This window comes from Alexandromys fortis, unplaced genomic scaffold (genome assembly GCF_014885135.2).
Source record: "Alexandromys fortis isolate MF-2015 unplaced genomic scaffold, M_Fortis_MF-2015_v1.1 scaffold_146, whole genome shotgun sequence".
Classification (NCBI taxonomy): Eukaryota; Metazoa; Chordata; class Mammalia; order Rodentia; family Cricetidae; genus Alexandromys; species Alexandromys fortis.
The window spans coordinates 4376810-4402823 of NW_026068042.1; the positions used below are offsets into that span (position 1 = coordinate 4376810).

A 26014-nucleotide genomic window follows, 5' to 3' on the forward strand; every position below is an offset into this window, starting at 1 on the left:
ATGGAGGTCACCAAAATAGACTATGAAACCAAAATCTGGTAGACCAGGATAGTCAAGGGGAAGTGGGGGTGGGAGGGGCAAATTCAAGGGACTCCAAAGGTGTACAAGGAGGTTAGATGAAGGAGCTGGCAGAACTGACTGATCTGGGGAGACTAACGCTGCCTTTGTCCCCTCAGGCTAGAAGACATTTATGGGTGTCCTTATGACTTTGTCGAAGTGTTTGATGGAAAGCAAGTTGCCTCACTGTCCATGGGCAAAGTCTGTGCTGGGGCAGAACTCACCTTCCTCTCCTCTTCCAATTCCATGACAGTGGTGTTTAAAAGTGACGCCATGGTCACCAACACAGGGTTCTATGCTCTGTACAACACTGTTCACCAAGACGAAAGGCAGAACGGTGGGTATCCTGACATGCACCTTGCAAGATGTCCATCGGGCTGTGCCTTTTCCCATTTGGAGAGAAGACGCTTTTAAAATATGACCTGAATTCTATCACACCTGATGTGTCCACCTCTGCTGCTAAGTGGCACGCACACTGCCAATCATAGCCCTTACCCCTGCTCTGCCCCCATAGTCCCTGCCTTCCACCTAAAGCATCTAGAAGCATAAAGCTGAGAACACCTGTCTCATACTGTCTGTGGTCCTAATAGAAAATCCCACTGAGACCTTCCCCTCCCAAAGGAAGGAAAACAATAACAATAATATGAACTGTCACAAAGTCAGTCAACTTTCTTCTGACTGGATTCAACACACACCCTCCAGAACTCTTGTGGGCCTCTCAGATCCCACAGCAGGAGCAGGCACATTGTAGAGCTCTCTATGCTTAATGTATCTTTTCCTCCAACTGGGATCTTTGGGAGCTTATGAGACTCTCAAATACTGGACTTGGAGATGGCTCAGTGGGTAGAGAACCTGAGTTCAGATCCTCAGAACCCACAAAGCTGGGTGCAGTAGCCATATCTGTAATCCCTGTGAAATGGGAGGCAGAGGCAGTCGGATTCACAGAAACTCGCAAGCCTGCTAAACTGGTGTAAACAGGATTCAGTCAGAGATGAAGGAGAGGCCTGTCTCAAGCTAGGCAAAGGTCAACAACCAAAGGTGTCCTCTGAGCTCCACGTATGTGCCTACCCTCACATAAACAATCACACACACATATGGGTGGGGGATAGATAAATTTAAAAAATTAACAGGTTTCAATACGTCTTCAGTACTTATAAAGCAATACAATTTTAGAGAGTCAGGTTGCAGGGCCACTCCTAGTGTCTAATATGGAGAATGTGTTTTTATCAACCTGCAGATGGCCCTATTATATGAGGACAATGTCACATCTCAGAAGCACCTATTTTTCCTTTCCTAGGTCTGGCCTTGAGACTGGTGAATGGTAGCCACAGGTGTGAGGGACGAGTAGAGATCTCTTACAATGGTACCTGGGGCACAGTGTGTGATGACAGCTGGGACCTGACAGATGCCAAGGTGGTGTGCCAGCAGCTTGGCTGTGGTGTGGCCATGTCAGCCCCAGCTGAGAGCTACTTTGAGAGAGGCATGGGCCATATCATGCTGGATGATGTGCAGTGCATGGGGGATGAAGCCAAGGTGTGGCAATGCACACATCACGGATGGTTCTCCCACAACTGTGGGCACCATGAGGATGCCAGCGTGGTTTGCTCAGGTGAGTGGCAAGGCTTGCATCACATCTCAGAGACAGAGCTTTGCCAACCACAGCCATTGGGAAGGAGGATGTCAATACCAGCAGGCAAGCTGTCAGCAATGAGATCTGGGATTTGAGCCTATTTTAAATTCAATTTACTTAAGAGTTAGTTTGTGAGCATAGATTCCAGCATCTGTAAATTATTAAAAAATCTCACCTGGAAAATAGAGATTATATGAATGGTCTGTATTAGCAGACATCTTATACCTGGCCTGGCAGGCCTGGGTGCTGGTAGCAATCCAGTATCCACCAAGGGTTCTATGAATGCCAAACTGTCCTACAACCAATGCATCTGAATTTTCAGTTCATTCCCATGGCTAACATAGAGTTGAGGGCATCTGTACTCAGCTGATCAGGCCCTCAAAGTCATATCCAGCCCCACATGCAGGACCACATTCTTTAGGTATTGCCTGGCTGGGGTCCTTGGTTAAAGACCAAGCTCATCTCTGTGACAGAGGCTCTGTTAGCCCAGTAACTGACCAAAATCAAACAAACGCCATGCTGTACCTGAACCACAGGGGCCTTGTGTGCTCCCTCACTCCAGCTCTCTGATTCCCTCACTAGCCTGGATGACTCTTAATTCTAGTTTCCAGTGGCCCAGAGCAGAACATGTCTGATCCTAAAGAAAGAGCCTGATTTTTATGGGGAGTTATGTGCCCACCTTATTCAATCTGTCTCTCACCCTGACATTTGTCTTTGAATAGGTATTGATGCAACACCAAGCAGAGGAACAACAGGTACTGCCCGTCAATATATGTACTCAGTTGCCAGGGCCCTCGTGGGTGAAAATCTGAGCCACCATTCAATTTCTGAAGCTAGAGGGGAGGGCCCAATTAGATACTCTGTTTGTTATCAACAAAGGCACTAACATATGACAGTTGACAATATGGTGGGGGTGAACTGCTGCAGATGGTGGGAAGAGGAGAGAGAGTAAGGGAAGGGCTCAGATCCACCAGAGATGAAATACCTTGGGTACTGGTTCAGTAGAGAGAGGACCAACCAGCTGCTGGCAGTGGTGATCATGTCATGAGATTCAGGATGGAGCAAGGAACCAGCAGTTCCCAGTTGTCTGCAGAGGCCCCTGTCCATATTCTTGATGTACAAGTGTGTAAGCTTCTAAGAGTCAGGGCCAGCTCTGCTCACTGGGCACAGGGAAATGGGTAACTCAAAATGTCAATAGTCTTTCGAGTTTTAAGAAAAATAATTAAATATGAATACAAATTCTTGATCACGACATTTTTTTCTGTGCATTTTTATAGACTCCTCCAGTGTCGTCATGACAGGTACTGCAGCTCCTCTTGTATGTATTGCTCTTCCATTGGACTCGTCCTGTCTCTGGCTGACACCCTTTCATATTTAATACATAACAAGCTGCTACATAGGAGTCTACACCTAATCACACACCAAATCCGAGAGTTTGACACTAACTGCAGAATTCACCTTGGTCTTGATTTCTGCTCCAATTTATATATAATTATTAAAAGATAAGCTTTGGTGCATTGGAACTTGAAAGAGTTTGTGCCAAGCCAATAACTATTTTAAATTGAGAAGCTGCAAGCTGGGGTTATTTGGGCCTTCACCAAGAGGCCAGGCTTTGATAGGTCAAGGTTGGAGGCAAGGCCAACGTTTGCCTGGTGAATGTGCACCAATGTCTTCTTTTGGATCACTAGAGTGGGAAGTTCCTAGTTAGAGGTGAGTTGGCAGTTTCTAGTTACTTCCGACAATATATACTGAGTGACTTTCTTTGCTTACGTAGGAACTGAGAAGCCAGATCATTTTAAGCTTCCCAATTATTTCTTTTTGTCAAGTAAATTCCTGATTCTCAACCTTCCTAGGCTGTGACCCTTTCATATAGTTCCTCATGTTGTGGTGATCCCCAGCCATAAAATTATTTTGTTGCTACCTCAAAACTGTAATTTTGCTGCTGTTATGAATTATAATGTGAATATCTGTTATGCGACCCCTGTGGGGGGTCACAATCCAATGGTTGAGAATCACTGATCTAATGTGAGTTGTTTGCTCTACGGCATAGCATAGTGGGTTTGCACATGTAAACCTATCTGGGGACCTGTGCGCATAAGGCCTGTTCAATTGCTATCATTTTCCCGTCACAAATGGAATGGTCTTCATCTGTCAGAAGGTTGATGCTGAGGCTGGGGATGTAACTCAGTTGGAAGAGAGCTTGTCTACTACACAGGAAGCCCTGGGTTCAGTCCCTAGCATTGTACAAAACAAACCAAGATGGTACATGCCTATTCCAGCACTCAGGAGTGGAGGCTGGATGATCTCAGGAGGTTAGGGCCACCCCCTAGCTATATAGTCAGCCTCAACCCTTTTAGTCCTGTCTCAAAAAAAGAGTTTTGTTCTGGCTGGAGGCATAGCTCATCAGTTAAGAGTACTTGCTAAGGACTTCAGTTCTATTCTCAGCATCTACAACAGGTAGCTTAGAACTTCTTGTAATTCCAGTTCCAAGGGACCCAGTGCCTTCTATTTCTATCTCCACAGACGTGTACTCACACACTCGAATGTTCTCTCACTCTCTCTCTCTCTCTCTCTCTCTCTCTCTCTCTCTCTCTCTCTCCAAAGAAAAAGGCATTACAACAAAAAAGGAAAGCAGTCCTGGCCTAAGTCTCCCTTACATCTCTTTGTTGGTACGGCTGTTTTTCTTCAGACTCTACAGCTCATACCAACTTCACATTGAGATCTGGTCTCGGTGCTGGGGTTATAGGTGTGCACCCCTACACCCAGCCTGTTTTCTTTCCTTCTGCTTTCTTGTGTCTCCTCTTTATCTCGCTAGAAACAAAACAAAAAGCACCGTGTTTCTTCATGAGATTTTCTCACTTTTTTACAGATGAAAATTTCCAATGTGGTGGTTTGCTCACAAATAGTTCAGGCACCTTCTCCAGTCCTTGGTATCCTAAAAAATATCCCACCAATGTGCTATGTGCCTGGGATGTACAAGTGGATAGCAGCGCTCACATCAGACTCACCTTTGAAGTGGTCAAGTGAGTGAATATTTTCTGCTTATACAGTTATCATTACTTGTCTTTGTACACATCAGTTTTGCTGCCTCTTTGTCAGACACAACAATGCAGTTGCACACATGAACTCCTAACAGATGAAACTTCATTGCAAGACAAATAATATCAAGTCAGCCACAGTCCCAACATGCATGATTGAGGGACTCACAAAGTCCTACTCCTTTCTGAGAAGCTGTTGGCAATTAGAGGTTACTGGGAGAGTGAGAGCCATTTTCATGTAAAAGTCTTACCTAATATCAAGTCAGCCACAGTTCCTACATGCATGAGTGAGGGACACATAATGTCCCCCCGCTTTCCGAGAAGCTGTTGGCAATTAGCGGTTACTGGGAGAGTGAGAGTATTTTCTTTGGGGATACAGGCACTGAGAAATTACCCACACTCATGTAGAAGGTTCCATACCCATGCGCACAGAGAAATCACAAAATGGATTCAGTGGGTAGCAAATTTAAAATAAAAATGGATGTGCTGGCATATGCCTTTTATCCTGGCATTTAAGAGACAAAAGCAGGCAGATCTCTGTGAGTTCAAGATCAGCCATGGCTACATTGCCAGACCTGTCTCAAAACAAAAAAAAAAGTAAAAAATAAAAAAATTTAATAGAAGATAGACAGTGAAGTTGGGAGAACAGGGGGAAGGGAGCTAGTGGAGGAATTGAAGGGAAGGAACTGGGCCAGTCTGGATGCACACTGTACATGCATGTATAAATATTATATAAAACATAAAAAAGCTATAATTCTCCCAAATGAGCTGTAACTTGAAGTGCCTAGAAATGTTGATCAAAAGTCTGAGTACAGAAACCCCAGGAATTTAAGTCCTGTGAGTACAAGAGAGTATGCAGCTTTCACACAGAGACAGTAGATTGGGATTAATCTACTTTCCCATCAGCAGATCTGCTAAACAGATTTTTGGTACAGCCACATGTAACTCACAGACTAAGTCAGTAGTGCTGCAGAATGAGATGCAAGAAAACAGTGAACAGTTGTCAAATCTGCCACCATTCTTGTGTAAGCTTCTTGGGAAAGGAAAAAGAACCGCTTCTGGGAAGAGGGATACAGTGGAGGTATCAGTGGGGATGGGAGGTTTTCCTTCCTTCCTTCCATAAGCCATCATTATCACTTAAATTTGATTCCATGAGTTTATAGCACACATAGAAAAGATATTGAATTAAAACTTGAACAAATCAAAAGAAAATGAACTTAATGGTATTTTTGTAGATTTTTGCCTCCAATCACTTTGTTTAGACATTTCTTTGGCTTATTGGTCTTTTGGTTGTATATATTGTTACATTTGTGTGTGTGTGTGTGTGTGTGTGTGTTGTTTGTTCCTGGCTTGCTTTTCTTTTAAAGAGAGAAAGAAAAAGCATGGAGCTGGGTGAGTGGAGAGGAACTGGGGGTGGGAGTGGAGAATGTGACCAGAACAACTTGTGTGAAAATATTTTTCTTCAATACAAAACTAACAGAATATATTTGGAAGTAGAAAGGTACATTTACCCACATCAGTAGAGCCAGGCACTCTTCCTGACTGTCAGAGGAGGTATGAATAGTTTTTCCTGACCCTTCCTGCAGCCATCTGGGAGTCACTTCTGGAGAAAAAGGCCAAGGAAAGGAGCTTGAATGATGCCATTTCATCCACAGGATAGAAAACTTCTATGGCTGCCCTTATGACTTCATTGAGATTTTTGATGGTCCACAAAGCGAATCATTTTCCCTGGGGAGATTCTGCTCAGAAACCATCCCAGTATTTACCTCTTCTTCAAACCACATGAGTGTGGTGTTCCACAGTGATGACATTGTCACCAACATAGGATTCTATGCATCTTATGAGTCTCTGATGCAAGATGAGAAAGACCCAGGTAGGTTCTTTCATCATTTCAGCCTCTGGTCCTGCTTGGTGGTGACACTGCACTCAGATGGACATTCTCTCAGCCTGGAGCGAGGGATCTGAGCACTCCACTGGGATGGATATTCGGTCAGCTGGGAGCGAGGGATCTGAGTGTTGACTGAGTTTCTGTCCTGCCTGTTTTCTGTCCTCCCACAGCCATTTATCCCCAAAGAAATCACACAGAGGTCTATATTAATGATAAACTGATTGGCCCATTAGCTCAGGCTTTTTATTAACTCTTATAACTTATATTAACCCATTATTCCTATCTATGTTAACCACATAACTCGGTACCTTTTTCAGCAGGGTAGGTCACATCTTCCTTCTTCGGTGTTTGGGCAGGACTGCAGAGGAATGGGTATTGCTCTTCCCAGAATTCTCTTCTCATTGTCCCGTCTCTACTTCCTGTCTGGTTTCCCTGCCCATACTTCCTGCCTGGCTACTGGCCAATCAGCCTTTATTTAAAACGTAATTGACAGAATATAGGCAATTGTCCTGTACCATCTGAGAGTGCTTCCCAAGCTTCTGGTCAGTCACAGCTCCTGAGATGTGAGTTGGAGCGGTTTATGGCTGAGCACATTGCTCTGGACATAGAGACAGACATCTTCTGAGACTAGAACTGTTAGGAGAAAAGTAACTCAGCTAGCCCCATGTTAGAACCTGTTCTATCAAAACTATGTTAATAATGAGTTCACAAATGGTGGAGTGATAATGTTTCCATGCTCAATTATTAGCACACTATAGAAGGCTATTGAAAGCCTTCTTTGAGCTCTGTGAAATATAAAAGTCATCCAGGGATGTATAGGAGGATGTTACCATCCCCTGGGGCAAATATCACATTTGCAACAAGTCCAAGGTGCTCAGCAGCCAGCTTTAACCCATAAGGTGCCCTCCCCAGTGTGAGGGTTGAGCCCTCAAAGCTAACCAAGGCAGAGATCATGTCCTCCTTACTTTCATTGCTCATCAACATGGGAGGCTTCAGGGCAGTGACCCAGCTTGTCTGCCTTTCCAGATGTGGCACTCAGGCTAGCCAATGGCAGCCACCCTTGTGAAGGCCGTGTGGAGCTCTACTACAACAGCAGCTGGGGCACAGTGTGTGATGACAGCTGGGACCTAAGAGATGCCCAGGTGGTGTGCCAACAGCTGGGCTGTGGAGGAGCCGTGGCAGCCACTGGCCGAGCACATTTTGAGCGAGGCCTTGGTCCCATTGTCCTGGATGATGTAGAATGCATGGGAACAGAAGCCAGACTATGGCAATGTCTGCACAGTGGCTGGTTTGCCCACAACTGTGGCCACCATGAGGATGCTGGTGTCATCTGCTCAGGTGGGCTGGGTTCTGAGTCAGATGGGCTCATGGCTCTCCAGTTCTGGGAGTTTCCTGTACCACCACACATAAATCAGGAAGGAAATCTAGGATAGTCCCAGATCACTGTTCCCAGCTTATCCTCCTGCTAGTCAAGGTGTGGTTTTAATTATCATTTCTTTAATCCGAATCTTTACTATGCGAGTTTCTTTTACAAGGAAGCTTTAGACTTTATCAGCTTAAACAGAAAGCCAAGGCCACATCCTGCAAATAGACCACACTTAAACATAGACACAGTGTCTTAGTTACTTCTCTATTGCTATGATAAAATACCCCTGATGAAAATAACGTATAAAAGAAAGCAATTTATTTGAGGCTCATGGTTCCAGGGGCTAGAGTCCATGACCACTATGGTGAGGAGCATGACAGCAGGTGGGTAGGCATGGAGCTGGTGCAGTAGCTGAGAGCTCACATCTTGATCCACACAGAAGCAGATGGAGTTAATTAGGGTGTTCTTAGGCTTTTCAAACTTCAAAGCCTGCCCCCAGGGGCATACCTCCTTCAACAAAGTTACACTTCCTGTTCCTTCCCCAAACACTTCAACCAGCTTGGGAGCAATCATTCAAACATATGAGCCCGTGAGAACCATAAAACCACCACATGCAATGGCAATGAAATCATTGTCAGAGCCAGAATTTTTTTTTTTTGAAAATTTGATAGGACCTGGATATTGCTAAATGTTTAAGAACACTAACTGCTCTTCTAGAGGATCAAGGTTCAGTTCCAAGTACCCACACAATGATTACCACAGCCTAGGCTATGTGGGATCTTGTCTTGAATTGGTCCACTGATTAATACATTAAAAATAAGAATTACCAAACCAAACTAACTAGCAAGACAGACACATCATATAGGTGACTCTCCCTGTGGTCACAGTGCATAAAAAGACTCCCAAGGCCAGAGCTTTGTAAGCATTTCCTTCCGCACACTGCTTTCTACCTGGCAGAACAAAGAACAAAGAAGCCAAAAGCATTAGCTTTTTCATTTGCTCCTGGCTCTTTGGGACCTAGTATTTGCCTCATTTCAAACTTAGTCAGTGGTTCTTCAGGGCAGGTCTTTAAGAACAGAGTTAAGCATGCAGAGAAGAATCAGGAGAAAGGAAATCCCAAGCCTTTAGAGGAAGTGTCATCCTGAGTTATTCTGGTGTCAGAGGTCCTCAAAGGATGCTTTGTTGTCTTTAAACTGGATCTATTTTTAAAAAATCAGTTAATCCCCAGGCTTTGGTTTTCTTGGGATTATAAATGAGTTTGTATTCACTGTGCACATGTTGAGCAAGGGAGGGAAGGATTACTCTTTACAGAGAGATGTACTGGAAGGGATGTACTTAGAAGCCCTAGTCTCGAAGGTGGAGAGCCCACTAGAAGTTGACCAAGGATTGAAGATGTTTGACACTTAACAAAGATGTGGTATAATTTTCTTATTTTGCTTTCTTTCCATCTTTAGCATTGTTGGTAAAGCAGCCAGCGGTGTCCACTTCAACAGGTAACCTTTTTTTCTCTCCTCAGTTGCCTTTCCTTTGTAGTGTTTGAGCCCAGATCCCAGCATGAAGGGGGAGACGCATCCCTGTTGAAGACATTGTCTATTCCCACCCTCCTTCCCAGCTCACACTGGCCACACTGATGGCTGCTGCTGGAAGGAGGACTGGGAATGCCTGGCCCATGAAGAAAATCTGGGGCAAGAAAATACCGCAAGAAGCAAGAATAATTTGCAGGGGGTTGGTGTGGAAGATGGTTCCTATTGAGGCTCAGGGTGACTTGCTGTCCCTATCAAGCTCTACTTAGGAACTGACTTGGCCACCTTCTGACCTTTTATTCTCTTCTGAGAACCTTTGAATATGGGCATCAGCATGCAACAACTGTCCTTCTTATTCCATGGAACATCTTGACACAAGAGGCATACTGGATCTTGGTGTCTACTGCTATCTTCCCTTAATACACACACACACACACACACACACACACACACACATACACACACACTCCAGCTAGCATAGCTTTTCATGGAAAATTTAAAAAAAAAATAAAAGAAACTTTGTGATTACCAGAAACTAAGACTTACAACTTACAGTAAGTGGCCCACAGGACAAGTTCCTGGTCCAGCAGGCCATGAAATAATCATTTCTTTACCAAACACAGTCTTAAAAACACATGAAGTGGAATCAAGGACAAGAATTGAAATGATTTGAAATGAATGAAAGGGAAGTGGGTTTGCCATCCTTGACTGTCAATGCACGACTCCCAGGAAACAGCTGCTGTTTCTGGCAGTCTTTGGGAATGAACCCTCATGGGAATGTCTTGGATTACCAAGGTCTGGATCTGCGGCTGGTGAACGGGACAAGAAGGTGCGAAGGCCGAGTTGAGGTGTACTATGCCAACACCTGGGGGACTGTGTGTGATGACAACTGGTCCATAGAAGATGCCCACGTGGTCTGCAGACAGCTGGGCTGTGGTCCAGCTTTGTCTGCCCTGCCAGGCACCAGTTTTAGCCCTGGGTCAGGCAGCATTATCCTTGATGATGTCAACTGCACAGGAAGGGAGTCTTCCCTGGCGCAGTGCCCTCACAGCGACTGGCTCACCCACAACTGCGGGCACCAGGAAGATGCTGGTGTCATCTGTGCAGGTGAGAGCAGGCCCATCCTAGGCCAGCTGTAGAACTCCCCAAGCCAAGCCCGAAGGCTGGCACACAAGGACCGTGGGTTTCTTTGCCCAAACTGAAATACTTGCAATACTTGGGGTGGCTGTTTTCAAACTGAAGGTCTGAAGAGATGAACTGGCCATAAAATAAAGAAAATGATAGTACTAGCCTCTCAAAGCTGACAGGCATTAACAAGATAACATGCATACAACGCTTAGCCAAATATCTAAGAAACCATAAATTACACAAAAGTGCAAGCTGTTGTAATTTTTTTTAAACTAAGTTTCATTCTATCAGAATTCTGTGCCGGGTTTTTAGGTGAGTGACACCCCAGAGCAAAGGGCACAGCCTTGGATGCTTAAGAAGGATTGCTCACCCCCAGCTTCCTTCCGTTGTCATTAAACAGAGGCCACGCCCTTCCTGCCACTCAGCGCTGTGGTTTCTTATAGCCATCTCGTGTTTCCTTTTCTCTACAGATTCTGAAGCTGTCGGACATCCAGGTATCTATGAGTTCATGAACATTGTATTTCCTGCCCGGTGACTAGCACTTACCAAAAGGATTACCACACTGGGTTTCTCTTCTGAGTTTTCATATTTTTTTGATGATTCTCTGAAATCTAGACTGCTGTCCCCCAGTCCCTGGGGGCCTGCCATGCACCCAGAGGAAAGGTGTTTTGGCTGTTAACAGATTGGTGTGCCATCCCTTCTGGACACGAATACCACATTTCAGCAGGAAGCCGTGATACCAGCCTTTGACCCCAGATAGATGTTCATGCAGCAGAGGCCTTGGGAGGTCAAGGGGGCAGGTGATCCTAGAGGCAGGTGAGCCTGGGGACAAGTGCTCCTACTCAGTCTGCAGCCTACACACGGGAACTGGGTGACTGAGAGTGAGGCCCTGCTATGAGACCACAGCTTCACGATCCCAACATGAACTTCATGCCTCATTCTTATGTAGAAAAACACACACCCAGGCCTGAGCCACTGCTGCATTTATAATGGAAGCGATCTGATCAGCTACTCAGAGGGGTTGCTTAAAGGCAAACTCACTTATGTGACTTAGATGGCACTTAAGGACATGAGCTTGCCTTTTATTCACTTAGGATGTATTTATGGTGACTTTCCACCCCCCCCCCCCCATTCTTACCTGTACAGCCACTTCAGCTCCTGAGGAACATCCACACTGTTTCCATCCAATAGGTACTTCGCTACCCTTGCAGTCTGGGACTCTTTCTTCTGTGGCTGTTTGTGCCTCACAGAAATGCAACCCACAAGGCTTGGAAGACAGCTCAGTAGGTAGAGTGCTGGCCATGCAGACACAGGGTCTAGTTCATCTCCAGAACCCATGCATGGTGACACATGTCAATTTGAGACAAGTGGAGACAGACAGCTTCCTGGGGATTGCTGGCCAGCCAGTGAATCCCAATCAGTCAGTTCCAAGTAAAAGTAAGAGGCTTTATATTCTCAAAAACACAAGGTAGAAGGCACCCAGAAGAAAATAAATTTGGGGTGACATCTAATCTAGCCTATACAGGTGCATGCAAGTGCATACATGCACACACCACACACGCACACACCACACACACACACACACACACACACACACACACGCGCGCGCGCACACACACACACACACACAGAGACTCACACACACACACAGACTCAGAGAACATTATTTCCATGGGCTATAGACCTGGCATTACATGGCAAACAAGCTTATTCAAGCTTGTGACACGTTGCTAATCTTATTATGAGGGTGTTTTCGAGGAGAGAGCCAATTTACCTGCCCATCTCAATTGCAGAATCTGATGTTCAAAGGCCAGGCTCTAGTCAGCCCTGGGAAAGAGCCCACCCCAGTTCTGAGGGTTCCGACTCTGAGAATCCACTTCACCACTTTCAGTTCAGAGGGTCTTTTTCCTGATTAATTCCCACCTGGCCTCGGGGACGCTGTATCTCCGATAAAGACCTTAGGTTTTCTAGAGTCAAGCATTGAGCATCTAATTTTATGTTGTAAATTGAGTCCTATCTGAGGGAACCAGGTTAGAAATACAGTCTCAACCCTCGGCCTGCAGATGCGTTGTTTTCAGTTGTTCAAAAAGTGATAATGGGAAAGGGCCCTGAAAACGGTGAGCCCTGAGCAGGGGGCCCAAGGCCTGGAGACCCCAGCTGTAGAGAAACTAAGGCAAGAGGACTGTATGTTCAAAGCCTGCTGGGACTGAGATCTAGCCAGCCCAGGAGAATTAGCGAGACTCCTATCTCAAAAGAAAAGGTAAAGAGGACCAGAGAAATTGTTTCATGGGAGCGGGGTATCTTTACCTCAATGCTAGTCTGTGGCCTCTATTCCCATCACAAAAGTGTCCAGGGGGTAATCCAGCATAGATGGAAACACATGAAATTTCCAGGGAGGAAAGTGGTCATATGTATTCCTTTGTGTATGTATATAGGTCTCTACGCCAGCATAGCTGGTCATAGACAGGTGCTACCCCAACAGCAGGCTGCACACCAGGCATCTGTTAGATGTTAGACTCTCTAGTTTGATGCTGTTTCCTCTGAGCACGGAAGGACCCTCAGCTGACTTGGCCCTTGGCTCCTGCAGATCTGCAGCTGGTGAGACTGGTCAACGGGAGAAGCCAGTGTGAGGGCCGCGTAGAAGTCTACTTCAATGGGACCTGGGGGTCTGTGTGTGATGATCTTTGGGGCATACAGGCCGCCCAAGTGGTATGTCAACAACTGGGCTGTGGGATGGCCCTGGCAGCCCCCAGGAGCAGCCTGTTTGGCGATGGCTCTGGCCCCATCTTCCTAGACGATGTGAGGTGCTTGGGGACAGAGAGCAACCTAGGGTACTGCCGCCACCTCGGCCTGTCTGTGCACAACTGTGATCACCATGAGGATGCAGGAGCCATCTGTTCAGGTACCCAATCTCTGCTGGACTTCACTTTCCTCCCAAGCAACAAACCAGGGAGAGCCACACGGACACAGGGGCCCTGCTGGGGCGAACTTGTCCTGGCGTTAGCACCAAGGGTCCCATGCCTCTCAAGCGTCCTTGGGACTCCAACAGCCAACAGTATTGGTCACCCAGGTGTCAAGAAATGAGGGTCCATTGTCCATTGTCACAGCCTGTTCTCCGGGCATTACAGACACAAGTCTTGTAATCAATAATAAACCTGAAAGACAGAGTGATGTCCTGCCGTTGGGTAGTTTTTAACTCCTGGGAACGGTCCTTCTGTGTGCAACAAACTCATGCGTCCTCTGATGAGACTTCAGGCAGCTTGACTCTCCTCGTGGCTGATTGCCAGTGTTGGGACTTTCTGGCCACAGGACACAAGTTTATGTAACTCAAAAAAAAAAAATGTGACCAAAACCTCTGTAACCTTGTTTTGTTATTAATTATATTACTGCCAGGCCTCATGACTTCCCGAGACAACTCATTCTTTACCCCCTAGAGGGCCTGGCAGAGGCGAGGTGGGGAGATGGTATCAAGATCGAGCTGAGGAGAGGCTTTCTTCTCCAGTCTATCAGTTTGCTGCTTATCTTGTTTTGTTTATAGCTGAAGAGTTAGTTTCATGGTGCCAGGAGATGAAAAACTCTCATTTCCTAATCATTGGCCACAAATCCCCTAGTGCCACCTGCTTGTAAGTTTAACAGATGTTTTCAGTGAGGATTAATAAATCAGGTGAGGGAAAGGTGGTCCAGGGTCATCGTTGGCATGAACTGGCTCTTAACATATGACCAAATCACATGTGTGCCCCCTCACATGGACATGACGAGGATTCCTGCACACTTGGCTTGTGGTATTTATAAGATGAACCTCCTCCACTGATGTGAATGCTTCTCATTGTCTCTTTCAGCTGTTGGCGTTGCCTCAGATTTGGCAGAAGTGGCTCCCGTAGTTGGTAATACTCTCATGGTTTCTCTTGTGACTTCCTGGTTAACCCTGAACCTCCCCAAGGTTGTCGCCTATACTCTCACTGGCTGCCTGGAGCTCAGCTTCCCTGGGATTGCAATGGAGAAAGCTGAGCTGGAGGAGAGGCTATTCATATGGACTATTACTACACATCTTCTCTTAGTTTATGGGATGATTTTTAACTTTGAAATTGCACCAAGGGACAAGAAAAGAAAGAAAAAACTTGATTTTGACATATTTAAACCCAAAACCTATGGATTTTGTGGTTTGGTTTCAAAGATATGATTATCACTGTAATAACACACTTTTAGTCCAGAGATAAGAAACCAGAGAAGTTACTGCATTTAAAATAGTTAATTCAGGGTAGTCCTGTGGGGCCTAGCGGCAGCAGGCCAGAATTCCAACTGTTCTGAGATTTAGAGGGATTGTGTTCAGAACTAAAGAGAAGCCCACCTGATGGCCACGACACCCCAGGACTAACCTCTGAGTCTCCCCCAGGTCAGCTCATGATCAGGTTGGTGGATGGAAAGAACCGGTGTGAAGGGAGAGTGGAAGTCCTCCACAATGGCACATGGGGCACTGTTTGTGATGACCTCTGGGGAATCGAGGATGCCCACGTGGTATGCCGGCAGCTGGCCTGTGGGAAGGGTCTCAGCGCCCTTGGGAATGGCCACTTTGGAGAGGGCATGGGGAGCATCTTCCTGGATGATGTGCAGTGCCAGGGCAGTGAGACCTCGCTAGGCCTGTGTCAGCACCAAGGCTTGTCTGTCCACAACTGTGGCCACCATGAGGATGCCAGTGTCATCTGCTCAGGTACCTGCTGCTGGCTTTGTCAATCATTCTTGGGGAGGTCCTGGAAATTAACGTGGGGACATTTGGATCCTGTTGGGATGTGCTAATTGTGCCCAAGGCTCTGTTTTGATGTTCTAAGACTTTCTGGGACAGTGGGAGTCCACCTGGTCATACCTGGCCTCCCTTGCTGAGCCCTGCTTGATTCAACACCCATGAGCTCCCCGTAGAGCCTGCAGACTGTCCTGTCTTTGAGGACTCTCCAGGTGCTCTGTCCACTACCCACTACAGTGATGCATTTTCCTTGTGCTGTCTGCTCTGAGCTTGGGGGCTGACTTTCAGTGTTGGTCTTGAGAATTCTCTTTTTAAATTTATTTTTAAAAAGAAATCAAACTATCTTTATTCATTTTACATACCAATTCCAGTTCTCACTCCCCTCCCTCTTCCCATCCCTTCCACCTCACCTCCTCCCCACCCATTCTCCCATCTACCCTGTGTGAGAGGGTAAGGCACATTCCTTTGGAGAAGGGCCAAGTCCTGCCTACTATATCCAGGCTGAGCAAGGTATCCATCCAAAGAGATTTGGGTTCCAAAAAAGCCAGGACAACTCCAGGCAGACAGGGAAGGAAACAGCATAGGTCCAAACTAGTCCGTCTACCTGCGGGTGACAGTTTTATGGCTGGGGCAGTCTGTGGCGCCACTGGCAGTGGCAGCAGGATTTATCCCTACTACTTGTAATGGGTCCCGCCCTTTGTTCTTAAGAATTCTACTGACACAATCCAGTTTCTCTTGCTTCGTTTAAACTGTTTCCTTTCGGCCTCTCATTTGCGATGGTTTCCTGCTGTTTCTTCTTTCTTTGTTTAATTCAACAAGGTTTGTGCATACAAGGTTCTCTATCTCAACAGGAAGTAAAATAGAGAGAAAAATGGGATGAAATGAAAACAACAGTAGTGAAGCATCTCTTAGATAGCACAGAGACTAGGAAAAGATGGTTTTAAGTCGTTCGTCTCTTTATTTAATATACATTTCTCTTAGATTTTATTTATCCTTTGACAATTTCAGTCAAGGTGTCCTCATCATATCCGTCCCCTACTTTCCCTAAATACCTCAATCCTACCCAACATGTCCCCTCCCTCCTTTCACGTCCTTTCTTTTTTCTGTAGTCCACTGAGTCCAGTAGATGCTGCTGGCTGATGTGTTGACTGAGCTTGCTGGCTTCATGTTGTGCAGACAATCATAACTGCAGTGAGTCATGAGGGCAGTGGCCATAACCTGCCCAGAAGAGATGGCACCCCCACCCTCCAGCTCTTACATTCTTTCTGGCCCCTCTTCCTCAGAGTCCCCTGAGCCTTGAGGGGTTGGTGTAGACGTCCAGTTTAAAGCCGAGTCTTAATATTCACTTATTCTCAGCACCTTACCAGTTAAGAGTCTCTGTGCTGACTGTTTGTTTAATACACACACTATGAACCAGGCAGAGTTCTCTAGGTACCAAGGATGTGGTTACAGAACAAAATAGCATCTATTCCTGTGTCTCAGAAGGAGAGCTGCAATCACTTATACAGTTAACTATAATATAAACAAATTTGAATAAAGATCAAATATAGGATGATAACATACTTTATATTTGTAAAGACTTTTTTCTTCCAGTGTTCAGACAACTCAACATTGTGTTATGATCATAGTTTGGTATAAATGAGAAGTCAGCCTTATCAGTCTAAGGGTGGAATGAGGAAGGCACCTAGTAATTTGCCACTATAAAAACCACATCCTCTTCATTGCACCGGAGAAGTGGCCTTCCTGACCTATCCCAGGGGAACAACCTGTGCCCCATCCAGTGAACATTTCTAACTTCCTGCCTTCATGCATCCTTATTTTTATTCAAACTTAGCAAAAAACAAACAACAAAGAACACAAAAATGAAAACACAGGAAAGCAATAGCAAACTCTGTCTTTTGATTTAGTTCCACATTCCAGAGGCCGTTTGTATGGAATTTGAATATATCTCATGTGTCAATTTTTTAAGTAAAAATAATCTCCTAATTTCTGAGTGCTTTTCCATTCCAGCATCAGCCACAGCGTTGACAACTTCACCCGGTAAGATCTCTGTCTTCACTGTTTTCTCAAAGTGTGTAGATTGCCTTACCTGGTTAAGGTTTCAATTTGTATAACATATGCCTCATGAATACTAATGTGCACAAAGCTTGCTTGGAATTCTGTTAAAAATGCATGTTTTCATCCAAGAGTCTGCATTTCTTTTTCTTCTTTTTGTTTTATGTGCATGAATGTTTCACCTGCGTGAGTGTATGAGCACATGTTTGTGTCTGGTGCTGGTTGAAGCTGCAAGAGACCATCAGAGAGTTATAGGTGTTTGTGAGCCAAGCATGTAGGTGCTGGGAACCAAACCTCTTGGATCAGTAAGTGCTCTTAGCAACTGAACCACCTCTTCAGTCCCGGGAGTCTGTGTTTCTAAAAGAAGCCACAGACACTGCTGATCCACAGGGTAGACCTTTCCCATGCAGAGGCTGAAGTCTGGAGATTCAGGACTCGTCCAGGGTCACACACTCTGTTACACAGACACTAGGAGCCAGGTCTCTTGGCTCCAGCTACTGTTCATTTCCTCTAACTTTATAAAACAGAGAAGAGGAGAATCCAATAGGAACAAAGTAGAACAGAGTGTATCAGGACACATTTGTGGACAGGGCCATTTACTTTTATAAATAATCTTGACTGACAAGGATGCCACTTAATTACAATTTCCTACCCTGCTTGTTTCGACAGTTCCTACCTCAAGCCCAGCGGCAGCTTTAGTCCTTGCAACTGGTAAGCTTTCTGTTCATTTTCCCACTCCCTTTCTAGCAGGGATGATAGGATGCTGAAATTTCACCAAGCTAGTACAGTCTTACTCCTGGCTCCCCACAGTCACCTGGCTGACCTAATATCTCAAGTAATAGACGAGATACAAGAAGTAGACCCAGAGGGCCTCTGCAGCCAGGTCAAGACCAAGCTCAAGTCAAAGTCAAGTGCTTGCATACGTATGGGCCATTCCACAGGGCCTCTCGCACAGCCTGCCGATGTGTTGTTGCTTTTTTGCGTACCCTCAGCACTTGGCCCTCTGGCCATCCTCCCGACTGTTCAGTAGGGAGAAAAGTAGGTTGGGCGAGGGGGTATAAGGACTGGGAGGGTTAGCCCCATATTGGCAGTGGCAGGGATTCTAGTAGATGCTACCATAGTCCTATGGAGCAAAAGTGCCCTCTTAACCAATGCCCTTTGAGATGCCTCTGCACTGTATCCCAACACAAACAGTGATATTCTTCCCCACGAGTGGATCATGCAAATAGCAGTTTCATCTCAGGAAAGACTTAATTTATACTAGCACAGGCTGTGTGCTTTGCATCTGGATGTTCAAACCCTTATTCAGAAGGACATGAAATAACGACCCTCAGAGCAGTCTTCCCGACAGCACAGGCAGACTGCAGGAGAGGTGGGATGAGCGATGAGAACCTTCTCACCAGGTGACTAACGCTCCCCCTTGGGTTTTGTATCAGGCATCGCTCCCACTTCAGTAGAAGCAGCTCGCCTGTCATCACCTAGCAATGGCCTCTGCCCACCACACTGCACAGGTAGGATGGAAGGGTGTTGGTCATGACAGGGGGTAAAATGAGCTCACAGCTTGAGAGCGGTTGTCATTGTCTGAGCAGACTGTCTCATTGAACCAGACCCAGCACTGGGAATATGGGGAAGGGAGGATTAGGAGGGAGAAGGGAGCTCCTTTGCCACACACCACACACTCACACACACCACATACACACATCACACACACCACACCACAGACTACATACACAAGCATCACACAATATCACATACACCATACACACATCACACATACCACACCACAGACTACATATACAAGCATCACATACATCACATACACCACACACACATCATATACACAACACACAACAGATACAAACACCCCACACACATCACAAACACACCACACATACATCACACACACACCACATCATACCACATGCACATCACATACATACATACTTACACACACCACACTCACATCACATACACCACACACACATCATATACACTACTCACACAACACACAACAGATACAAACACACCACACACATCACAAACACACCACACATACATCACATACACACACACACAATTGTCATCACTGTAATTTTACACCACCCTATGAAATGCTTGATCTTAAGACCATAAGACGGGCCTCTTTCTAAGGACTCGAATTCTAATGTAGGTTTTGTTGATGTTCTCTCCAGCATTAGCCCAGTGCTGGCACACAGGAGTTGGCTATCAAGATAAATTAATTAAATAAATAAAAGGCAGGTGTCAGTGTTCTGTTTTCTTAGTCTTTAACAGGATTTGACCACTTACCTTTTCTTATTTACAGGCCCTTTGGCAACTGCTCCAGTTATAGCCACTCCAGTTGGTAATTTGAATGTTCTTTTGGTTCTGGGATAGTTGTAGACAAACAACTATTCACATCACTGAGTCTCCTTGACGTCCATCCAGTATCAATGGGGCATCCAGTCTCCATTATGCTGTTTAATCTAGGGAGATGGGCTGCTCATTCATTGTGTGGTATTAGACAGAGAACCTGTTCTATGATCATACTGACAATAACATAAAGATCAGTGAAAGGGCATTCATTTCATATGTGTATGCATGCAAGCATATGTATACTCGTGTGTATACAAAAGCCTCAGTGTGTGTTTGTGTAAAGGCACATATGTGTACATTATTTGTGCACGTGTGTATAGATCGCAGAATAATCAAAGATGTCTTTCTCAGAAATACCAACCACTTCCTTATAGACAGAGTCTCCTTTTGGCCTGGAGTTCACCAATGAGACTAGTCTGGCCAGGGAGCTCCAGAGATCCTCCTGTCTTTGCCTCCCCAGCGCTGGACTTATAAGTGTATACCAGCATGCCTGGAATTCTGTGTGGGTTCTAGGAATCAAATTCCGGTTCTTATGCTCTCAAGGCAAGTGTGTTGCCTATGGAGTCATTTCCCCAGCCCAGACACTCTGGCTACAATCTCCTGCTCACTGGGTTTACATACAGACATGTCTTTAACCTCGGCAGAAGAGGAGACCTCCCCTGGTAATGGTTTCTGATTGCCATGGTTTTTTTTTTTTCCATGTAAAATGTTTCCCCTTTGCTATTAAGCAAATGAACCAAGCTTGCCTCTTCCTCTTTGTCTGTAGACACATCTTCGACCTCAGCAGAATCAAGCCCTCCAAATGGTAAAGTCCCCTGTTGTGTTGTTTCTTATCTGTCTTGTTGTATTTAGAAGATGGCCCTTGTTAGTGATCATATCGGCCAAGAAGAAGAGACAGAGCCAGCATTTCCCTGCTCATTTTAACGCACCCTGTTTCCTGGCTTTCTACACAGATGCATCTCCAGTCTCAGCAGGAGAGGAAACACCCCTAGGTAACACTTTCAGCTTGTTTTTCTAAAGTTAAATAGACTAGGTGCTTTTCATCCTTCTGTTTGAAGGGTGCTCGTAAGTAAGCTGCTTCTTGTCTTTGTTTACTGACACTCCTTCAGTGCCAGCAGAAGCAACCTCTCCAACTGGTAAAGTCCTCCAGTGTTGCTTAGCCAAAGAGATGCGCTTGTTTTTGAAGGAGTTTACTAGCACGTTTAAGTGTGTGTGTGTGTGTGTGTGTGTGTGTGTGTGTGGCTTTATTTTGACCTCGGACACATATGTGCACAAAATACATTTTAAAAGTAAAATATATTTCCCTTATACTTACCCCACTACCCTCTCTTGTACCTACACTCCACTGATCTCCTCCTCTAATTTCACGAGCATTTTCTCTCTGTGTGAACTAGTGACTATGAATTGGGATATTTATGGGAGCATAGAAAGGGGTTATTTGCAGGAGCAGTGGCCAGACCACTGAGGAAAACGTCTCTCCCTCCCCTAGCCATCAGTTACTTAGAGAGGGGAAAGGCCTCGTAAGTGTCCACTCCCCACGACAGAATAATAGTAGGCTCCATCTGGTGCAGGTGTTGGGGCAGGTAGTCATGCTTCCTGAAGTTGCGATAGAGCCATAGGGACACCATGCCCAGAAGACAGCATGCCAAATCACTGTGAGCCTTCTCTGGCACTCATATTCTATTTGGCTCTTCAAGTTCTTCATTTATTCCTCATGAGTAAATGAGCTGCATGAGTCTTTATAAATAACCACAAATTTAAATGAAACTCAAGATCAACCCAATTCCTCTTCAACAATGTTCCCTGATCTTGGAGGGAATGACACAGCCCCACTTAGGGCTGAGCATTTAAGACCTTGGTTGTTAGCACTTTGAGCAGCTATGAATCTCTACAGTCACCACCACCCACTGCGAAAAGAAACTTCTCTGACCAAAGCAGAAACCAACACCAGTGTATGGGCGTAAACACAATAATTTAGGTGTCAACTTGGCAGCCATATCAATTCCATGTAGCAAGACAACAGCAGTAGCTGTCCCACTAGATCTACCATGTCCTCTATCATGGGCTTTTGAGCAGGTTTGCAGCACTAGAATCTCAGGGAGCAGCCTCAAATCCCAGCAGAAAAGATTTGGTGACACCCACCACAGTCATGCCACTCCTACACCAAGGGTGCATCTTGCCTGGCAAATCAGTAGTGTCAGATGCAGAATTCACAGCAGAGTAAGACTGTTCATGACAGTGCTTCCCCAACAGCCTGAATAAGACCATCCAACCCGGTAACAGTTGGCCAGGTGAAGAAAGCCTACAGCTCACTTCCACTTCGATTTCTGTATACCCAGAAAGCAAAGTCTGTGGTGTCTTCAGCAATAGAGGTGGATTCCTCATTTATCATGGCATATTTAGAAATTGATCCACTTAATGATCATATTGGCTACAAAGCAAGCATCCATGAAAAGACTCATTTTAAAGCATCCTGTCTCTGGGTCTGTACACAGATGCATCTTCATCTTCTGAAGAAGAGGAAGCATCCTCAGGTACTGTCTTTAGACTGTCACATTTCTTTAAGACAGTAGCCAGAGATTTTTTTCTTTCTGTTTGGTAATTGACCCTAGATAGGTTTCTTCTATTTTTCATTCAAATATGTGTCTTCAAGTTCAGCAAATGTGACTTCCTCAACTGGTAAAGTCTCCTGTGGGGCTATTTAACTAATGGGATAATATTCTTATTTGTCATGTATTTAGAAAATGAGCCTACTTAAGGATCAGAATGACTTCAAAGTAAAGATCAATGAAAGTCACTCATTTCTTCCGAGTATATGTGTACTATTCACATGTGAAGGTACATGTGTATGCATAGGTGCTTTTGTATGTGAAGACTAGAACAGGACCTTGTGTGTCATACTTAAGAATATCATCCACTTCCTTTAAGATAGGGTCTTTCACTAGCCTGGAGCTCACTAACTAGACCGAATGACTGGCCAGTCAGCCTTGTGGGTTCCCACGTCTCAGCCTCCCCAGCACTGAGACGCTCCCAGCGCTCCCAGCATTTTTAGGTAACTCCTGGGCATTGAGCTCAGTTTCTCCAGCTGAGCCATCCCTCCAGCCTGAGACATTAATTTTTTTTTTGAATTTTCGAGACAGGGTTTCTCCGTAGTTTTTGGTGCCTGTCCTGGAACTAGCTCTGTAGACCAGGCTGGTCTCGAACTCACAGAGATCCGCCTGCCTCTGCCTCCCGAGTGCTGGGATTAAAGGCATGCGCCACCACTGCCTGGCCCGAGACATTAATTTTAAAGCCTCATTTTTTTTTCTGGGTTTATACACAGACGCTTCTTCATCATCGGGAGTGACCTCCTCTGGTAAGGCTTTCCACTTGCCCTATTTTTTTAATTTAAATAAAGTGAGAGTTTTTTTGTCCTAATCGATAAACGATCTGGCTGTGCCTTTTCTTGTCTTTGCCTATAGACAGTTCTTCAACCTCAGCAGAAACAAGCTCTTCAAATGGTAAAGGCCCACATAGTGCTGCTGAGCTAATGAGATGAGTTTCTTCTTAGCCATGTTGTCTTTAGACAGTGAAGCTACGGAATGGTCACACTGAGCACACAATGAAGGTAGTGAAGACAGCCCAAGTATTGTGTACTCACGTTAGAGCATCTTGTTCTCTGTGCTTACACACAGATGCATCTTCAGCCTCCACGGAAGATGCCTCCTCTGGTAATGGTTTTCTTTTGACTGTCAAATTTTTTGTTAAACACAGTCAGAGCTTCTCCTCTTTCTGTGTGTTCATTTCCTCGTCTCTTTGTACACAGATACATCTTTAACCTCAGCAGACGTGGCGAGTGGAGAGCCAACTGGTAAAGTCCTTCACTGTGCTGCTGTATTTTAATTAATGAAACATGGGTTTTGTATTTGTAAGTCTTTATTATCCTGTATTAATTATGCACACAAGGTTAACTGTAGTATTTTCATACACTGTACACTATATTATCCCTCATTATTCTCTCCTCTCCCCTCACACTCTCTCATCTTTGTTTCTCTCCCCAGTTTGGCCATACTCTATGCTCATATCTTCATTTCATGAACTAGCCAGTTTAACTAGTCAGGTTTTTAGGGGATCCCCAGGAGGGAGTCATTTGCAAGATCATTGGCAACTTACCAAGGGCTGCACCCCTGAAAATGTCTCCTTCTCCCAGCAACCATTCAGGGCTTATGTATACTCAGGCAGGGGTGAGGTCTCAGGAGCGCCTCCCTCCTCTACAATGGGATGAGGAGAAGCCCAATCAAGTTCAGATTATCACAGCCGCAGAGAATTCGAGAGCCCAGCATTCATCTTCTCAACACTCCACAGTTTCCTCAACAACACTCCACGTTCTCCTCCAAGCTCCACGCTCGCCTCACGCTCCACGCTCGCCTCACGCTCCACACTTTCCTCACGCTCATTTTCTTCTTGCCACCCTCTCACCATAATGTTTCCTGACACTTGGAACGGGTGATACAGATGCCCCGTTCAGTGGTGAATGACTGTCAGAACTTCGACTAGTTATAAGTCTGTGCAGTAGCTACCAACCACTACAGGAAGTAGCTTCTCAGATCAAAACTGACAGCTGTGCTAATCCATGGGTATAAATGTAAACATCTCAAAGAAAAACTGATACGCACACCATGTTCACTTAGCAATAAAATGAAAGTGGCTTTAGCACTAAACATCTCCAGGTCAGGTTTACAGTACCAGACATAAATCCCACTCCCTATGTGGACAACCTTGAGTCAACCAGAAGGAAGTTGGTTACCCCCATACCAGTTATGTCTGTCACTCTCATGTTAGCAGGCACATCTTTCCTGGAAGGTCAATCTTGTAGCCTGCAGGGATCACGGCTGAGAAATGCTGCTGCTGACAGTTCTTCCCCAGAAACCTATATAGTGTCTTCCAACACTGTGAAAGCTAGCCAGCAGCGAGAAAGCTGGCAGCTAAGGTCCAGCTTTATTTCTGCATGTCCTACAAGCAAAGTGTGTGGCGTTTTCAGCAATAGAGATGCTTTTCCTATTTGTCACATCCGACTTAAAAGATGCACCTCGTTAAAGACCATAATGACCACAAAATAAATATCAACAAAAGCCACTCATTTTAAAGCATTTTGTTCTCTGGATTTATACACAGATGTATTGTCAGCCTCAGCAGAAGAGAACTCCTCTGGTAATGTTTTCTCACTGTCAATTTTCTTATTAAGCAGTGAGAGATTTTCCTCTTTCTATTTGGCAAAGGAATCAAGGTATAGCTCCTCCTTTCTACCTACAGCGATTTCATCAAACTCAGCAGATGCAAGCTCTTCAATTGATTAGTCCCCCATCGTAATGGTTTACTAATCAGGGAGTTTTCTTATTTGCCACATTGAGTTTAGAAAATAAGCCTACTAGTGATCACACTGATCACAAAGCAATGACTAAAGAATGCTTGTGTGCACATGCGTGCACGAGTGTGTGCATGTGCTCACGTGCTTATGTGAATGCACTCATGTGTTTCTCAGACGCTCATGCACCTGAGTGCACACATATGTGGAGGCTGGAGGAAAATGTTGGGTATCAAAAGCACAGTTCCTCCATCCTTTGAGATGGGTCTCTCATTGATCTCAGAGTCACAAGTTTTCAAGGCAAGTGCTGCACCTACTAAGACATCTTCTCATACCAGGACACTAAGATTACAACTTTCTATTTTCTGGCTTTCTACACAGAGGCATCTTCAGGCTCCGCAGAAGACACCTTCTCTGGTAATGCTCTGTCTGTCATGTTTTTACATTAAACAATGACAGCCCTTTCTTTTCGTATTTGGTAAATTATCTAAATACTTATATCCTTTTTGATTGTAGACACTTCCTCAGCCTCAGCCGAATCCAGCTCTTCAACTGGTAATGTCCCCAATATTCTGTTTAACAAAATGAATTTCTTTTCAGTCATGCCGTAATTAGAACATGAGCCTATTTAATAACCATATTGATCACCAAACAAAGCCCAGTGGAAGAAAACTCATCTTTCACATGCTTATGGATGCTTGTATGGAGCCCACGAGCACCGTTCTGCACGTGTGTGTGAGGCTGAAAGATGACCTCAGATGTCATCCTTGGGAACATTTGTTCACCCCCTTTGAGGCAGGGTCTCTCCTGGAGCTCACTATTAGGCTAGGGCAACTGAACACCCAGCTTTGGGGATCCTCCTTGCTCTGTGTCC

The 26014-nt window shown here is 45.2% G+C and overlaps 2 protein-coding genes across 2 annotated transcripts in view; both read left to right on the forward strand.

Moving 5' to 3' along the window:
- LOC126515919 (deleted in malignant brain tumors 1 protein-like) lies at window positions 1-16668 on the forward strand. Its single transcript, XM_050165957.1, has 12 exons — window positions 1-38; window positions 177-394; window positions 4557-4710; window positions 6381-6598; window positions 7640-7951; window positions 9434-9472; window positions 10298-10609; window positions 11101-11124; window positions 13218-13532; window positions 14470-14514; window positions 15024-15338; window positions 16652-16668. Exons 1-12 carry the CDS (start codon window positions 1-3, stop codon window positions 16666-16668), a joined length of 2007 nt encoding a protein of 668 aa, XP_050021914.1.
- Window positions 16669-17299: 631 nt separating this feature from the next.
- Window positions 17300-26014, forward strand: part of LOC126515921 (deleted in malignant brain tumors 1 protein-like) — a 30689-nt gene continuing 21974 nt past the window's right edge. The window contains exons 1-14 of the mRNA XM_050165958.1: window positions 17300-17408; window positions 18093-18134; window positions 18860-18934; window positions 19747-19785; window positions 20563-20601; window positions 20750-20788; window positions 22292-22330; window positions 23119-23151; window positions 23258-23296; window positions 23471-23506; window positions 23602-23646; window positions 24951-24986; window positions 25522-25557; window positions 25657-25695. Coding sequence (XP_050021915.1) covers window positions 17300-17408; window positions 18093-18134; window positions 18860-18934; window positions 19747-19785; window positions 20563-20601; window positions 20750-20788; window positions 22292-22330; window positions 23119-23151; window positions 23258-23296; window positions 23471-23506; window positions 23602-23646; window positions 24951-24986; window positions 25522-25557; window positions 25657-25695 — 646 coding nt within the window. The remainder of the gene's footprint in view (window positions 17409-18092; window positions 18135-18859; window positions 18935-19746; window positions 19786-20562; window positions 20602-20749; window positions 20789-22291; window positions 22331-23118; window positions 23152-23257; window positions 23297-23470; window positions 23507-23601; window positions 23647-24950; window positions 24987-25521; window positions 25558-25656; window positions 25696-26014) is intronic.

Bases quoted from the DNA above. Each gene is read 5' to 3' on its own strand.
- LOC126515919 (XM_050165957.1), top strand. From the start codon at position 1: ATGGAGGTCACCAAAATAGACTATGAAACCAAAATCTG. The intron at 395-4,556 runs GTGGGTATCCTG...ACTTTTTTACAG, and splicing joins CCAAGACGAAAGGCAGAACG to ATGAAAATTTCCAATGTGGT. The intron at 6,599-7,639 runs GTAGGTTCTTTC...CTGCCTTTCCAG, and splicing joins GCAAGATGAGAAAGACCCAG to ATGTGGCACTCAGGCTAGCC.